This window comes from Pan troglodytes, chromosome 4, assembly GCF_028858775.2.
Source record: "Pan troglodytes isolate AG18354 chromosome 4, NHGRI_mPanTro3-v2.0_pri, whole genome shotgun sequence".
Lineage (NCBI taxonomy): Eukaryota > Metazoa > Chordata > Mammalia > Primates > Hominidae > Pan > Pan troglodytes.
The window spans coordinates 148,977,101-148,994,755 of NC_072402.2; the positions used below are offsets into that span (position 1 = coordinate 148,977,101).

The 17,655-nt window shown below is 47.6% G+C and overlaps 1 protein-coding gene across 1 annotated transcript; it reads left to right on the plus strand.

Annotated features, from left to right (window-relative positions):
• The first annotated feature begins 725 nt into the window (after positions 1–725).
• Positions 726–17,045, plus strand: GM2A (ganglioside GM2 activator). The gene is made up of 4 exons (XM_527083.8): positions 726–1,138; positions 7,586–7,747; positions 14,534–14,716; positions 15,099–17,045. The coding sequence occupies exons 1-4, from the start codon at positions 1,058–1,060 to the stop codon at positions 15,252–15,254; spliced, it is 582 nt and encodes a 193-aa protein (XP_527083.2). The 5' UTR covers positions 726–1,057; the 3' UTR covers positions 15,255–17,045.
• Positions 17,046–17,655: the final 610 nt, after the last annotated feature.

Here is a 17,655-nt window from a genome sequence, read left to right on the forward strand (position 1 = left end):
GGGTGTCTAAAAAGAAGTCTTGCTCTATTCCTTCCTAGCTGTGCGATCTTGGCAGAGCTAACCTCACTGTGTATCAGTTTCCTCAGTGCTAAAATTGGGGAAGAAAAAAAAAAAGCATTCCCTTGTGCGTCCTTAGCAAGCTTTCAAGCAGTTACTAAATGTTAGTTTTTATAACGGTTATAATTATTAAAAAGATACGGATTCGTGAAGTCAAGAGATCAAGACCGTCCTGGACAACATGGTGAAACCCCGTTTCTACTAAAAACACAAAAATTAGCTGGGCGTGTGGCGCGTGCCTGTAGTCCCAGCTAGTCGGGAGGCTGAGGCGGAAGAATCGCTTGAACCTGGGAGGCAGAGGTTGCAGTGAGCCGAGATCGCGCCACTGCACTCCAGCTCGGGCGACAGAGCGAGACTCCGTCTCAAAGCAAAAAAAAAAAAAAAAAGACACACATATGGGGAAGCGTAACATGGCAGAGAGCCTGACATTTTTGTCAGGAAGGACTTGGGGATGAAAACACTGAATCCGCGGTTTCCCAAAGGTCCTTCCAAAGGTGACGGCCCCGGCACGAGTTCACAAACCACAGCTCCGCCCCATCCCCTGCCCGGCCCTGCCCTTCCCAGGAGCTCGGCTCCGCCCCGCCCCCGACTCCGCTCGGCCCCTCCTCGCGCCACGGCCCCGCCCCTCCCGCGCGCGCAGCTCCGCCCCGCCCTCGTGATCCCGCCCCAACCTCGTGCTAAGCTCCCTTCCGTTCCAGCCGCCTTCAGCCCCGCCGCGCTCAGTTCCGCCCCCTTTCTCTTCCAACTCCGCCTACGCCCCAGAGAGGGAAGGCCTTGACACCTACGCTAGAGAGACAGGCTCCAATGAAAAGAGCGAGGGGGCGGAGCCGGGAGGAATCGGTCCAATTCTCGGTCGGGAAGTCTCTGGCCGGGACGGGGCAGGGCGAACCTGCCAGTGACTGGACTCAGCTTCTTTGCGTAACCAATACTGGAAGGCATTTAAAGGCACCTCTGCTGCCACAGACCTTGCAGTTAACTCCGCCCTGACCCACCCTTCCCGATGCAGTCCCTGATGCAGGCTCCCCTCCTGATCGCCCTGGGCTTGCTTCTCGCGGCCCCTGCGCAAGCCCACCTGAAAAAGGTGAGTGCACCCTCTTTTAAGAGTCTGTTTGCAGCCTCCTGGCCCAGCTACGGGTGTGCGGGTCTGGCTGAGATACGGGGGTGGCCACTCCGTTCTCTAGAATTGGTTCTCTGCACTAGAGCCTTCCAAAGTAACTAATTATGGGATTCTGGTCTGTACAATGAGGGTGGCCTCTAAAGACTTGTTCTGCTCCAGGCCCTTTTTGGAGAGATTAATCTCACGTCTGCACTCTCCTGCCCTCCCTCCAAGCGCCGGAGTGAAAATGCAGACAGCCTTAAAACTAAGGCATTGCCCCCAGAGATTCAGTCCTGTTAACCCTGCACCTTACTCCTGACCCCCACTCCTTATGTCCCCCATGATAAGGCCTGCTGCCTCATCTCTTCCCCTGCTCGAATGCCCTGAGGTCTTCCTGAGAGTTGGGAGGGTTTGAGAGCTTTTCCAGGCCAGAGGATCCAGATTTGCCCATCTGGTGACAAATACCCAGGCCTGTGACCCCGCTGCCCTTGGTTATGAGCCACTGAGACAACAGTCCCCGTACCCTCCAAGCTTCCTCCTTCACTTCTCATTCACACCGCTTCTTCCTTCACTTCTCATTCACACTGTGCTGCAGATCCCTGGGAAAGGGAAGTTCTGTAATCCCTTCACCTGAAAAAGCCTCGTTCCTGGCTTATTGCAGCTAGCCCAATGTCTTTCAGATTCAATCTATGTTGTTGCAAATGACAAGATGTTCCCCCTTTTAAAGGCTGAATAGTATTCTGTTGTGTATATATGCCACATTTTCTTTATGCATTCAATTTGATGGATAATTTCTTCATCAAGTGTCTGTTGATGGATAATTTCTTTATCCATCAAGTGTCTGTTGATGGACACTTAGGTTATTTCCATATCTTAGCTATTGTGAGTAATGCTGCAATGAATATGGGAGTGCAGATAGCCCTTCGAAATGTTGATTTCAGTTCCTTTGGATATATACCCAGAAGTGGGTTAATGGCTCATATGGTAGTTCTGTTTTATTATCTCATTTATATGCGGATTCTAACCAAGTTGAACTTACAGAAGTTGAGAGTAGAGGTGGGGTCTCACTCTGTCACCCAGGCTGGAGTGCAGTGGGGCGATTGTAGCTCACTGCAGCCTTGAACTCCTGGGCTCAAGCAGTCCTCCCACCTCAGTCTCCTGAGTAGCTGGGACTGCAGGTGTGGGCCACCAAGTTCTGCTAAGGAATAGGCTTTGAGATTTATTGCACACCAGGGTGACTATCGTCAGTAATGTATTATATACAGAAGCTCCTTAACTTTCCATGAGGTTATGTTCTGATAAACCCATCGTAAGTTGAAAATGCATTTAATACAGCTAACCTGAGAATCATAGCCTAGCCTACCTTAAACATGCCCAGAACATTTACATTAGCCTACAGTTGGGCAATATCATCTAACACAAAGCCTATTTCATAATAAAGTGTTGAATGGCTTATGTGATTTATTGAAGACTGTACTGAAAGTGAAAAACAGTATGGATACTAAAAGTACAGTTTCTACTGAATATTTATCACTTAGGCACGATTGTAAAGTTGAAAAATGGTATGTCAAACCATTGTAAGTCAGGAACTGTGTGCATTTCAAAACAACTAAGAGAATACATTTCACATTGCAGTGTACCCCATAAATGTATACAACTATGGTTTGTCAATTTAAAAAAAACCCAAGACCAGGTGCGGTGGTGCACACCTGTAATCCCAGCACTTTGGGAGGCTGAGGTGGACAGATTGCTTGAGCTCAGGAGTTCAAGACCAGCCTGGGCAACATGGTGAAGCCCCATCTCTGCAAAAATACAAAAATTAGCTGGGCGTGGTGGTGTGCGCCAGTATTCCCAGCTACTTGAGAGGCTAAGGTGAGAGGCCCAGCTACGCCCGAGCCTGGGAGGTCATGGCTACAGCTGAGATTGCACCACTGCATTCCAGCCTGGGTGACAGAGTGAGACCCTATCTCACAAAAAAACCCCCAAAACAAAAACCCGATTCCAATGCCTCTTGGCTGCTAGCTGTGGTCAAGACATCACACATTTCTGGTAGCAAAGGGATAGGTCCAACCCTGATCCCCTCCCTTCTACCATCTTGGAAGTGTTTGAGAGTGAGGAACAGTGCTGTGTAGGGGAAAGCGGGTGATACTGAAAGCAGGGAGGCTTGGCTTCTGATCATTCCCCTGTCTCAATCCATGGATTTCCTGAGTCTTGGTCTCCTCATCTGTAAGATGGGTGTGATGGTGCCAACCTGCATCTCGGAGAGTTGTCGGTGAAGGGAAATGCATTCATTGATGGAAAATTTCTAAAATCAGAAACAAATAAAGCCATACAAATCTGTGGGCTTGGCCTCACTCTGCCCCCGAGGCAGAAAGTCTGTTTTGCTTGTTGAATGAAGGAACGTGGACCTTTTGACTTCATTTGCCTGGAGAATTTATACCTTGTTCCTGAATGTTGGCTGAGAATGCTTCTCTTGGCTCCAGGGCTGGCCGCTATGAGGTGGAGTCTGGCTAGAGGCTGCTAGCTCACCCTACAAACTTGTTATATATGCTGTGGGTATGGATGCCATCTCAGACTAGGTCTTAGATCGGCAGTTTTGAAGAGGCCCTGAGACATTATAAAGGTCACTCAAAATCACACAGCACCTACGTCTTCTTGGGGCTCATGTGATTCACAGCCCTGACCTTGAGTCCCTGGGCCAGATAAAGATGGGGGTGGGGGGTGACAGTGAATGAACATCAGGAAACCTGAATTTCAGTTCCTCTTCTAGCATAACTGATCTTGTGACTACAGACTGTGATGGGTGTTAGATAACAGGGGAGGATATCTAGCCCCATGCTAGTCATATAGTAGGTGCTTAATAGACTCTATAGTGCTGTATAGTGGCTGTCATTTGTTGTACCCATACTATGTGCTATGTACTGGGCTATGTGCTTTTTTCCTAAAAAAAAATTTGGAATAATTTTAGGTTTATAGAATAGTTGCAGCAGGGCGTGGTGGTTCACCCCTATAATCCAGCACTGTGGGAGACCAAGGCAGGCAAAGGGAGACTTGAGGCCAGGAGTTTGAGACCAACCTGAACCTGGCCAACATAGTGAAACCCTGTCCATACTAAAAATACGAAAATTAGCCAGGCATGGTGGCGTACACCTGTAGTCCCAGCTACTTGGGAGGCTGAGGCAGGAGAAATCACTTGAACCTAGGAGGCAGAGGTTGCAGTGAGCTGAGATCATGCTGCTGCACTCCAGCCTGGATGACAGAGTGAGACTCTGTCTCAAGAAAAAAAAAAAAAAAAAAAAGAAAAGTTACAGAGATAATATAGAGTTTCTATATACTCCTGACTCAGTTTTCCCTGTTAGCATCTTATATGTACATATCTCCAAAACTAAGAAACCAACATTAGTACATTACTGTTAACTGAATTCTAGACTTTATTTGGATTTCACCAGTTTTCCCATTAATGCCCTCTTTCTGAGCCAGGATCCAATCCAGGGTACTGCACTGCCACTGTTGTCATGACACATGTAATTGTAGTCCCCCCTCTCCTCCAGCCTATGACAGCTTCTTAGTCTTTCCTTGTTTATTCATGAGCTTGGCAGTCTTGAGGAGTTGCGCCCTGTGCTTTCTGTATACAAACATCTTACCCTCACAATAGCCCTGTGAGAAGATATCATTATGTCCACATAATAAATGAGGAAATTTTGAACCCCTAGGGGGTTAACTTACCCATGGTCTTAGCTAGTGAGACTGGCTGAGCTGGGTTTTAACTCATACCTGTAGTACCCATATCTCTGCCTCCAGAGCTGTGCCTTTCCCCTCCGTCTTGTACCACCCCTTCCCACTAGTTGGCCTAGGCTGGAATGGCAGATATCTGGTGACCAGCCTGGCCTTGGTGGGCAATGCTAATCCATTACACCTCCCTTCCCTGATGAGCCTGGACTCAGCAGCAGAATTTGTCACTACAGAGACAGCTAGCCGGGCACTACCCTCAGGAAGCCATCTTGTTATGTCTCCCCCAGGGCCTGGGGAAAGAAGAGCTTAGGAGAGGGGAAGGGATTCTTCTCCGGTAGGTACTCTGGATACCCTACCCCCACCCCCAGCCCGGAATCAATTCTCTGTGTGGATCAGGCTGCCTTAGAATCTATGAAAGCAGCCCCACCCAGAAAACTAGTCCTGCTCCTATGTTGCCCTCCAGCCTGACTCTTAATTCCAGGCAATCTTTCCCTTGACCACTTTCAGTCTGTTCACAACCACAAATCACAGTGTAGTACTGTCCTTCAGTGGGGTTCCACTGCCCCTATAGTAAATGCAACCTCCCGATTATAGCTTGTGGGGTCCTGCATTAAATGACCCTGCTACCCCTCCAACCTCATCTGGGTCCCTCATCTACTACATTTAGCCCATGGCCTTCTCCCAGTGCCTGGAGCAGCCAAGCTTCTTTGTGCCTCGGGGCCTTTGCCTGAGTCCCCTCGGCCTGCACTTACATGTCTGACTCCGCATCCTGCAAGAGTCCGGCTTAAGTATCACTTCCCCACCACCCTATGTAAGTGAGTCCTTTGTTGCTGTCAGCATTACCTTCTGCTCTTTTCCTTTGTGGCACTCACAAATCATAGTGGGTGATATTTATTTGCATTAGACGGTAAGCTCCTCAAGGCAGGGCAGGAGCCAGGTCTGATTGTTTACCACTCTTGCCACAGCACTTAGCCCAGGGCCTATCATCATTGTTCCATAAATATTTGTGGAATGAATGTTGAAGGAAACATTTAGTGGCAACTATCCTGTCCTGCCTTTCTTAGTCATGACATGACCTTTCATTCCAAGGGGTAGGAACCCATTCCTAAAAGCTCAGGTAAAGGGGAAGTTTATTACAGAGCTACAAGACATCTCATGGAGCTGCCGGCAGGAAGCGGAGGCTAGGATGCTAATAGCTCCTTTAGTGAGCCGGCTCCCGTGTTGTGCCTGGCATTGGGTTATGAGCTTTACATACACGCTCTCGCCCTTGCAACATCCTGGAGAGGAAGGTAGAAATGCCTCCAGTTAAAAGATGTGGAAATTTAGACTCCAAAGGGGAAACTGGCCTATAAAATCACATGGTAAGTGTGGCAGAGCTATGATTTCCACCCAGGGCTGTTTGGCTAAAGCTGTCATTCACCCATGTCTCTCTAAAGCCATGCCCTTCACTGCTACTCCATACTGCTTTTATAGATAGGGAAGTGGGACTTGATCTGTTCCCTTTTCCACAGACCAACAGAGCCCTTAGCCCTTAGCCCTAACTTCTGCTTGGTCATGGATCACAGATCTAGATGGTCTGGCCTCAACCTAAAATTTAGGATCCAGTGACAGCACAAAACCCCCATATCCCCAGCCTTTTATGCCTTAATTCCAAAATTGGGCAGAGAGAATCTGTCAGCCTAGCTGGGGTTAGGTGATCCCTCTTGAAAGAGTCAGTGATGGGAGTGTTGAAGGTGGGCATCAGCTTGGGGGTGTGGGACTGGCAGGTTTTCCTCTGAGACAGGGTGTGGATGGAGGGCATGCCAACAGTCTCTCATAGGTGGCCTCCAGGGGGCTGGGAGAGGTGAGAGTGGGTGGGCAGAGAGTCTTCACAGTGTGGGAGGTGTTCAAGATCATCAGACAGGGTCCTGTTGGAGTGCGGAGTGGTGGTCACATGCAGTCACATGCAGATGTAGTGGTGGTGGAATCAGGAGACCTGGGGGATGTGGAGGAGGAACAGGAGGAGCAGCTCAGCACAGGGGTGGTGAGTGATCCAAGTGGGCATGCGGCATGAGAAGTAGGATGGGAAGAAGACACTGGTTAGGACTGGGGAAGTCCACTGGGGATTATTCATCAGCAAGTGATCCACTGGGGATCTTTTCATGAGTGTCCTATTCCTTTCTGAGTTAATCACCTGCCCCTTGAGAGTGGGATTTCAGATGCTGTTAGATTTCCCATTGTGTTTTGTGTTTCCCATTGTTCCTGGCTCTGGGTTGGGCATGGGGTGTGACATGAACAAGGTCCTGGGTGTGGGCTGCAGAGGTGAATCCTCTAGGAGCTTGCCCTCTGCTGGGATTCCAAGGCTGGCTGGAGAGGAGTGGGCAGCAGGGAGGTGGGAAGTCAGAGAAGGTGCCCACCAAAGGCCAATTAGGTCAGTCTCCTGTTTTGAAGTTCCAGGTCTATCATATCCTGCCTTATAGTTTACAATACACTTTTGGGAGATTGTGTCTTTTGAGTCTTTTAGTTTAGTCCTGCCTATAAAATGAGTAGGGTAAGTGTTATCCCAGGTTCATAGGTATGGAGTCTCATAGATGAGGCTCAGGGACGGGGGTGCCTCACCCAAGGTCACACTGCCAGGAGCTTGTTTTTCCTGCGATCTGTGATAGTTTCTTTTGTCAACCTTTTTCTTCTTCTCCTTCCTTGCTGCCTGATTGTCCCCAGCCATCCCAGCTCAGTAGCTTTTCCTGGGATAACTGTGATGAAGGGAAGGACCCTGCAGTGATCAGAAGCCTGACTCTGGAGCCTGACCCCATCATCGTTCCTGGGAATGTGACCCTCAGTGTCGTGGGCAGCACCAGTGTCCCCCTGAGTTCTCCTCTGAAGGTGAGCCTGGGGGTGGGTGGGGAAGGGGAGGTGCCAGGGTCTGGCCAGCAGGGGCACTGGGGCATGTATGCTTGGGGAACTGTGAAGAATTTCAGAATCCTGGATTTCCAGAGAATAGTACAGGACATGTAGATTCAGACACTCTTTCACAGGTTCATGGAATCTCAGGATCATAAGATTGAAAGGAATCTCTGATGTCAGCGCCAGCAACTTCCTGGTGAGGGCAGGAGTGACGGATACCTTGCACCTGGCAGAAGCGTCCTGGCCTTCTCTGGGCCTGGTGGCCAACTGCTCATTATTGTCTGACAGCTCTGGTTGGCCAATTTGGTTTTGTTGTTAATTATAAAATCGATATACCAATTAGCCAGTAATATATAGTCACTTTAGAAAACACAAGTGGTCAAAAAATAAATAAAATAGGCCAGGTGTGGTGGCTCATGCCTGTAATCCCAACACTTTGGGAGGCTGAGGTGGGTGGATCTTTTGAGGTCAGGAGTTTGAGACCAGCCTGGCCAACATAGTGAAACCCCATCTCTGCTAAAAGTACAAAAATTAGCTGGGCGTGGTGGCATGTGCCTGTAATCCCAGCTACTCAGGAGGCTGAGGTAGGAGAATTGCTGGAACCCAAGAGGCAGAGGTTGCAGAAAGCCAGGATCGCACCACTGCACTCCAGCCTGGGTGACAGAGTGAAACTCTGTCCCAAAATAAATAAATAAATAAATAAAATAAATCACTTGAAATCTCACTACCTAGTGATAAGGGATAAGCACTTTTAACATCTTATAGGATATTCTTTGCAACTTTCCCCCATACAATTACATATGTAACACACATATTTATTTTTAATGGATATGTATGATAATAGGCAGTGCTCATTGTAAATGTCCTCCAGTAATCTAAATCCTAGAGATAGTCAGTGTTTGCTCTTTATATATCCCATCAGAATTTTTATGTGTTTGTAAATACATACACACTTATACTCATGGGATTATATGATATGTGCTATTATACTTGCTATTTTTTTTGCCTCATACTATATGTCCATATCTTTCCAAGGATTAGGTGGCTCTACTTATTCAATTTTTTTTATCCAATCATTATTTTATTATTTTAATGTATTGTAATTTTAGAGACAGTGTCTCACTCTGTTGCTCAGGCTGGAGTGCAGTAGTGTGATCATGGCTTACTGCAGCCTTGACCTCCTGGGCTTAAGGGATCCTCCCACCTCAGCCTCCTGAGTAGCTGGGACCACAGGTTCATGTCACCATGCTTACCTAATTTTTTTATTTTTTATGGAGACGGAGCCTCCCTGTGTTGCCCAGGCTGGTCTCAAACTCCTGAGTTCAAGCAATCCTCCTGCCTCAGACTCTCAAAATGTTGGGATTATAGGCGTGAGCCACCTTGCTCAGCCCACCCAATCATTTTTAATGGCAGAAATATTCTGATGTGGATCTTTCATAATTTATATAACAAGTCTATTGTTGAACATTTAGTTTGTTTCCAGTGTAGTTTTTATTTGTTTGTTTTGAGACAGGTTCTTACTCTGTTGCCTAGGCTGGAGTGCAGTAGTGCAATCTCAGCTCCCTGCAACCTCCGCTTCCCGGGTTCAAGCAATGCTCCTGCCTCAGCCTCCCAAAGTGCTGGGATTACAGGCACCTGCCATTGCGCCCCACTAATTTTTGTATTTTTAGTAGAGATGGGGTTTCACCATGTTGGCCAGGCTAGTCTTGAACTCCTGACCTCAGGCAATGTGCCTGCCTCGGCCTCCCAAAGTGCTGGGATTACAGACACCTGCCACCATGCCCAGCTACTTTTTGTATTTTTAGTAGAGATGGGGTTTCACCATGTTATCCAGGCTGGTCTTGAACTCCTGACCTCAGGCAATCCACCTGCCTCAGCCTCCCAAAGTGCTGGGATTATAGGCTTGAGCCACTGTACCTGGCCAGAGGGTTTTTTTTTGTTTGTTTGTTTTTTGTTTTGCTGTAATAACCACCTTTGTAGAAATTATTCTTACAGTACATCTTTTTATAATTTTCTGATTATCTAGATACACAATTTTTAGGTCTTTTGATACATTTTGCCAAAGTGCCTCCCAATGTTTGAATAAACCTGCATCATTCCTAGTGAGCGCAGATGTCTATTCATAAGTTTATTTGCCTTTTGTATTTACTTTGGGAATAACCTGTTTGTTTCCATCCATTGACTATTTTAGGGGTGTATGTTTTTATATTTTCTTAGAAAACAATGAAGACTTTTCATATATCCATTGCAACACCATTTAATATGGTCCTTTCCTCTCTAGCTAAAATTGCTACCTTTATATGATGCTCCTCTATGCCCTTCAGTCTGTTCCTGATCCAGATCTATTCTAGTACCAGTTTTGTGTTAATTATTTAGAAGATTCCTGATTTGGATTCTGTGTTTCTATCATTATCCTTAGACCTGTCTTAATCACAGCTCCTACGTTGTGGGCTTTCCTTGAGCAATACCTGAGTTAGAAAATCATGTAGAAAGTGCTTTGCACAGGGCCTGGCACCCAGGACATGCTCAGTACATTTTATGTCTTGTGAACATTTCGATTAGTATCTGTCTTATCCTGCAGCCTCTTGACCCAGACACAAGTCCTGGATATGTGGCAGCTTTCAGCTCCCCTGCACCTCCTACCAAGCCTTTTCCTAGCAGAGTCATTGTGTTTCCATTACTGTTCCTCAAGTGATAGGGGGTCAAGCCCTGTACCCTTGGATCTGGGCCAAGGGATGGAATCATTCCCTATGTATGGACACTGGACTGTTTCTCTGCCAGGGTCACACACATTTATTTGTGTGCTCCCTCTGCTGATCTGGAGTGTGGGCTCTCCTGGTAGGCCGTCCGCCATGCTCCCTCTGCTGCCATCACCATGCAGCCACTGGTGTTTCCAGGGAGGGGGCTATGCAGCCGACTTGGAAACAAGAAGCTGGCAAACCCGCTTTTCTGCCCTCAGCCTGCTTTTCCTGGCTTCTTCACAAACCATTAAGATGGGTTTTACTCCCTATTCTCCTTTTCCATTGCTTTATTACCTGTCATAAATTTGGGCCTACATAATCTCCTCTGTCTTTATTGTCACTTGTGCTTAGGAAAAATTAGCCTCAGATCCCCTCTGCTCCTTCTTTTTCCCCAGTTTTTTTTTTTTTTTTTTGAGTTGGAGTTTCACTCTGTTGCCTAGACTGGAGTGTAGTCACGCGATCATGGCTCATTGCAACCTCTGCCTCCCGGGTTCAAGGGATTCTCCTGCGTCAGCCTCCAGAGTAGCTGGGATTATAGGCGTGTACTTTTTTAGAAGAGATGGGGTTTTGTCACATTGGCCAGGCTGGTCTCAAACTCCTGACCTCAGGTGATCTGCCCACCTTGGCCTCCCAAAGTGCTGGGATTATAGGCGTGAGCCACCAGGCCCGGCTCCCAATATTTCTCATACATATATATATATATTTGGTTCAGTTCTTTTTTCAGGATATGTGCATATCAACTATTAGATGAAGGCTCTTCTGACCACTTGCTAGGGAGAAGAGACGATGAGGGACAAAGTGTCTCAGGAAAGGTTGCAACTTGACCCAGGTCACAAAGCTAGTTGTTAGCATGGACAAGGCTGGTATGTTTCTCTTGGGGTTTGGTTCCTGAGCTTTTACTGGCAGGGAGGTAGACTTGGTGCTTGGTGTATTTGCAGGGGAGGGGAGAGGAGTGCTGCAGATTCAGTTCCAGAACTCTCCCCTTGCCCAGCAGACCCGCTTATGAGAGCTGCCCAGAACTAAGCTCTGGATGAGCCTGGAGCACTCTTGGGGTCCATGGGGCTTCAACCCCTTGTTACACTGAGGCCCAGAGGAGAGTGACTGCCCAAACCCAAGAAAGCAACTGCCATCCTCTCTTTCTCTGATCTTGCTGTAGTGAAATTTCTTTAATCAAAAGTCAAATCTGGGACCTGGCTGGATTTGACTCCAGCTGCAATTTTTAAAAGTTAAATGTCCCGGATTCCATGGCCGTGGGTAAGACTGGGGCCTGCTCAGGAGCTCCCTTTTCTCTTTTGACTTGCTCCATGGGATCTGGCATAGTTAATAACTCCCAATGCCCAGCCCTCCCTGAAGTTCCAGCCTGTGGGACCCTGGTTTTCCCATCCTCAAGAATTGTAAATTGTCACTGTATTTGTCATATGTACTTATTCCAGCCTTTCAGGCCTGGTAACTTGGCTCCCCCAGCACCCAAAGTCATATACATGCCTGGGCTCATTACTCCACCCTGCTTCCTTTTCTGAGTCATAGTAGCAAATAGATTGAGAATAAGAAATGAGCCATCATTTGTAATTTCCAAATGGTAGGTGTGGCTGCTGCCTTAGAAGCCTCTGTTGACTTCAGTTCAGTACACTTCTTGTGTCGTGCTGGTCCTGTGCTGGGGGTAGGAGTAGAGATGAGGGAGCCACTACCCCTTCTGGTAGATGCTGCCCTACAGGTTCCAGCCTGGTGGGAGGAGTCCTGGCAGGACTTGTCCCCCTACTGGCCTCCTCTACTGCGTGTTCTCACTCAGGGCATAACTGGCTCAAACATTTTCATTAGGGTATTGGTGACACAAGGAGAGAGTATTGGCTAAGGAAAAAGGCAGGGCAGAAGTCACGGAGGAGGAAGCTTTTGATTTCAGGCACTGTGCGAAGTGCTGGTATTTCTCTCTCAATGGGACCTGTGAGAGAGGTAGGCACTCTAAAATATCCCACTTTTGAAGATGAGGCGAGGCCGGGTACAGTGCTTCATGCCTGTAATCCCAGGACCTTGGGAGGCTGAGGCGGGTGGATCATTTGAAGTCAGGAGTTTGAGACCAGCCTGACCAACATGGTGAAACCCCATCTCTACTAAAAATACAAAAACATTAGCCAGGCGTGGTAGCTCATGCCTGTAATCTCAGCTACTCAGGAGGCTAAGACAGGAGAATCGCTTGAACCCAGGAAGCAGAGTTTGTAGTGAGCCCAAATCGCACCACTATACTCCAGCCTGGGTGACAGAGTGAGACTCTGTCTCAAAAAAAAAAAAAAAAAGACGGTGAGGGAATGGCCACTGAGAGAGATTAAGTAACTCACCCAAGGGCACAATAAAACTAGGAAGTGGCAGAACTAGCATTCCAACCTAGGCCCTCTGACTTTTCCTAGGCAGCGGGGTAGAAGCAGGTTTGATGAGAGAGAGGAGGGCTGAGAGGGTGCTGTGTGGCCAGTGGTGGAGATAATGGGTATGTCTTAGGAGCAGATGAGGCCAGTGAGAGGAGCAATTAGAATTTGTCCACTCAGACCACAGGATGTGCTAACTTCTTTGTTCTTTCTGGGCCTGGAGGAAGGCAGCTAATATCTCGACATCTGGGGCATCTGGAAGACTTGAGTCCGTGGCCTGGGAACCAGCCTGAGCCCAGCAGCCTCTTAGGACATAAGTGCCCATCCAGGATTTAATCTCTTAGAAACAGAGCCCCAAATAAAGTGAGCCTAGAGGCTGGGATTCCTAGAATGCTAGAATGTCAGAGCTGAAAGGGATCCTAAAAATGTGATTTCCTGCCGTAACACGCACAAGGAATCAGATATTTGAGAAAGCTAATTTCCTGGTGCTCTTTCCCTTGATACCTTTGGTGGGTGATGGACATGGTTCTAAAGCCAACTCATTTGGCACTAGAGGCAACTAATACATGGTGACTGTTCAGCGTGTGCCCAGCACAACTGGGATGTCCACCATGAAATTCTGGCCACTTCCTCCTGGTCAGCTTCAGCCTCCAAAATGGGAGCAAAGTCATGACAGTATGGAGGTGTGAAGTGTGTTCTAGAGCTTCTCACCCAGCCCTACTCCAGGGACAAGAGTCTTTTGTAGCTTTCCCGGCTGAGTCAGGGAGCCCGTACTCCTTGAGGCAGCTCCATCTGTTGTAACCTAGCTATGATTTTATACCAGTCTTAAGGTGATCTTTCTATACATTCCTGTTGTTCTTAATTCTGTCTTCTGTGGCTGTACGGAGAAAATGTGACCCAAGAGCAGCCAGTTGGGTTCATTTTGGTAACCAGCTCATCAGTTGGTAGTAACTACCTGAAGTCCTATGCAGAAAAGGATTTTGGGGCCACGACTGGGCTCAGAAGGAAAGCCCAGGAAACAATGCCACAGTTAACCAATTAGCAGTTAGATGACAAGTGCATTTCAATGCAAGTGTTAGAGCCAATCAATGGGTAGTGACTACCTGAAGAATTCTAAGACTATGGACTGAGTATGATGGCTCACGCCTGTAATCCCAGCACTTTGGGAGGTGGAGGTGGAAGGATTGCTTGAGGCCAGGAGTTCCAGACCAGCCTGGGCAACAAAGTGAGACCCCATCTCTACAAAAAATACAAAATTAGCTGGGTGTGGTGGCATGTGCCTGTCTGTGTTTCCCACCTACATGGGAGGCTGAGGCAGGAGGATCGTCTGAGCCCAGGAGTTTGAGGCTGCAGTGAGTGCAGTGAGCCATGATACAAAAAAAAAAAAAAAAAAAAAAGGAATTCTAAGTCTATGTATAGTTCAGTGTAGGGGGAAAATTCACATTTGATTTTTAATGTCTGCCATGGGCACAATAATACACTATACTCACACATGGGCCACAATGTTGCCATTCCTAGAACAGACTATCTCTAAGATCTCATCCAGTTAAAAATTCTATGATTAAAATATATTGCTGCTTTTTTGAAGACAGAAGAGCTGGTATGTTTGCCCTGGAATTTACACTTATAACCTTTTTCAAACCTTTGTTTTATTTTTTTTTTACCAGGTGGATTTAGTTTTGGAGAAGGAGGTGGCTGGCCTCTGGATCAAGATCCCATGCACAGACTACATTGGCAGCTGTACCTTTGAACACTTCTGTGATGTGCTTGACATGTTAATTCCTACTGGGGAGCCCTGCCCAGAGCCCCTGCGTACCTATGGGCTTCCTTGCCACTGTCCCTTCAAAGAAGTAAGTACTTAGGGAGGAGAGAGCGTTACCCCTGTGGCTAAAGAGATGGGGTTTGGAGAGAAGGGTCTTTGCATTCTCCTTCTGCAGATCCGCATGTCTCTGGATTTGTAAGCCAATGTGTCCTATCAGGAATCACTTATCTTCCGGGAGCCTCAGTTATCCATCTACGAAATGGGAGACTTGAACTTAGATGTGATCTTCAGGGCCCTTTATCCATAATAATCCATGCTCTACAGTGCTATAGCCATCTCTCACCTTGTGCGGCCGTTTTGAGAATGGGAAGAGGGGTGGTAGTTCATGGCTACAATCCTAGCAGTGGCTCTAGGAGAAAGACCCCATAAGTAGGCTCCCACTGACTGGCGGTCCACTGGCTTTCCCGCAGGGAACCTACTCACTGCCCAAGAGCGAATTCGTTGTGCCTGACCTGGAGCTGCCCAGTTGGCTCACCACCGGGAACTACCGCATAGAGAGCGTCCTGAGCAGCGGTGGGAAGCGTCTGGGCTGCATCAAGATCGCTGCCTCTCTAAAGGGCATATAACATGGCATCTGCCACAGCAGAATGGAGCGGTGTGAGGAAGGTCCCTTTTCCTCTGTTTTGTGTTTGCCAAGGCCAAACTCCCACTCTCTGCCCCCCTTTAATCCCCTTTCTACAATGAGTCCACTACCCTCACTGAAAATCATTTTGTACCACTTACATTTTAGGCTGGGGCAAGCAGCCCTGACCTAAGGGAGAATGAGTTGGACAGTTCTTGATAGCCCAGGGCGTCTGCTGGGCTGACCACGTTACTCATCCCCGTTAACATTCTCTCTAAAGAGCCTCGTTCATTTCCAAAGCAGTTAAGGAATGGGAACCAGAGTGTTTTAGGACCTGAAGAATCTTTATGACTCTCTCTCTCACTCTTTTTTTTTTTTTTTGTCACTAAGTTAAAAGCGAAGTGAGAGTATTAACGTTTTTGTTCTCCTCCGGCCCCCTGTTACAATGAAGGGGCAAAAGTATTTGCTCTTAGTCTATTCCTCCCTTAACTTCTGTGACTAATTTTTATTTCCTTTCTAGATTTGCCCAATTAATACTAGGGTGCAGTGTATCCTGGAGAGGTAGGGTGTGTGGGGGAGGAATCCCTTGGGGGAGATATTAGGAGTGCTCTGTTGTTTACAAACTCAGGTACCCGCAGGGCCTAGCAAGAGACTTAAATGACAGATAAGAACCGTGAGAAACATGTTGCTTCCAGGCTTGATTTCGATTTTTCCCTTTTTTGTTTTTTTTTGAGACAGAATCTCACTTTGTCACCAGGCTGGAGTGCAGTGGTGCAATCTCAGCTCACTGCAACCTCCGCCTCCCGGGTTCAAGCAATTCTCCTGCCTCAGCCTCCCAAGTAGCTTGGACTACAGGCCCTGCCACCACGCCCGGCTAATTTGTGTGTTTTTAATAGAGATGGGGTTTCACCATGTTGGCCAGGATGGTCTCGATCTCTTGACCTCGTGATCCGCCCACCTTGGCCTTGCAAAGCGCTGGATTACAGGCATGAGCCACTACGCCCAGCCGATTTTTCCTTTTTGATTAAAGATACTATTACAATGTAAATATTTCTTACACAGAAAGTCACAGCACATGTGCCCATTGATACAAGGCTGCTGAGGCCTGGTCTCCAGTTGGAAATATAATTAAGGGTGGCAAGGACTGGAGTCAGTTGGAGAGTGCATAGCCAGTCTGTGAAGACAACTGCCAGATACTGGCAATACTCCAGCCTGGTGACAGAGTGAGACTCTGTCTCAAAAAAAAAGTTTCAATGTTTACTCCTAGAGAAGCCAAAAATCCAGATTTGTATATGAAATCTTACCATTTTAAAAGATTGGCAGCTAATTATTTTTTTAAAAAGCTCTGCAGTGTGATGTGTCCCAAATGGACTGGCTCATGGGTGGCCACGTCACAACCTCTGATCTCAGACCGTGCATGCCTTGTCCTCTTAAGACAACTCCTGTGGCACTGTTTCTCCCTCCACAGGGCCAAAGCCATAGTGTCCGGTCCCAAGGACAAGGCTCTTCCAGTGCTAGGAGAGGTATGAGCAGCCTCTCACCTGTGAGCTGTGGGGATCACGAGGCTGCCTGCCTCAGTCTTGGGGTCCTGTTGGGTGAATGAGGCAGATGGGAAGGAGCCTCACCAGCAGCTGCTTTTGGAGCAGGGGTCCAAGGAAGAGAGGGTGGCCTCGACATCAAACTGTCTGGATTTTTCTACCACCCTGTTACACCATAACAACTTCTGAAACACACACCAGCCCTGAGTTCTGGGCTCATTTGAAGCCTGGAATAGCAATAAATCTTTTTAACTTGCTGACAGTTTCCCCTTGCCTTGGCTGAATATTTCACTGATCACATCTCAGGATTTCAAAAGCATTTTTGGGGTGGGGCTCTTTTGTTTGGAAGGGTTTGTTGGAACGGTACAGGTGAGCCGAGGCGATTCCAGGGACGGACCCTTCTGCAGGAGCTTGAGCTTGCTTGTTGTCTCTGCTTCATCGCCATCCAGCTCCCTTGTTTGCTATTTTGCTTTCCATCACATCGTGACTGCGGAGAGCGAAAATCACCTAGTGACCATTGAACAGGCCCCAGAGACAAAATCTTTTTATCTGAGGAATTTAAAAGGGAGCAAAGACCACCTGGTGACTATCAGGCCATGCAGAGGCAAAACGCCTTATTTGGGGAAAATTAGAAGTAATTAGACTTTCCTATTATCTAAAGCAGGCATCTGGTTCCAGATTTCTTTTCCCCGAAAAAAACCTTAGAAGTAACTAAAATTTCTGTACATCTCCGGAATGCCATGCTGAAACTCACTGCAACCCCATGGTCCCGCTTTAAGGTCCATAAATATCCCTAAGGAAAAATCCACCGTGGTACATTCAGTCATCTCACCGAGGTGCCCCACGGCAGTCTTCTGCAGCATTCTT

Excerpts from the sequence above, each read along its gene's own strand:
- GM2A (XM_527083.8), top strand. The coding sequence starts at position 1,058 with ATGCAGTCCCTGATGCAGGCTCCCCTCCTGATCGCCCTGGGCTTGCTT. Across the intron at positions 7,748-14,533 it reads CCCTGAGTTCTCCTCTGAAG|GTGGATTTAGTTTTGGAGAA; the intron begins GTGAGCCTGGGG and ends TTTTTTTACCAG. Across the intron at positions 14,717-15,098 it reads GCCACTGTCCCTTCAAAGAA|GGAACCTACTCACTGCCCAA; the intron begins GTAAGTACTTAG and ends GCTTTCCCGCAG.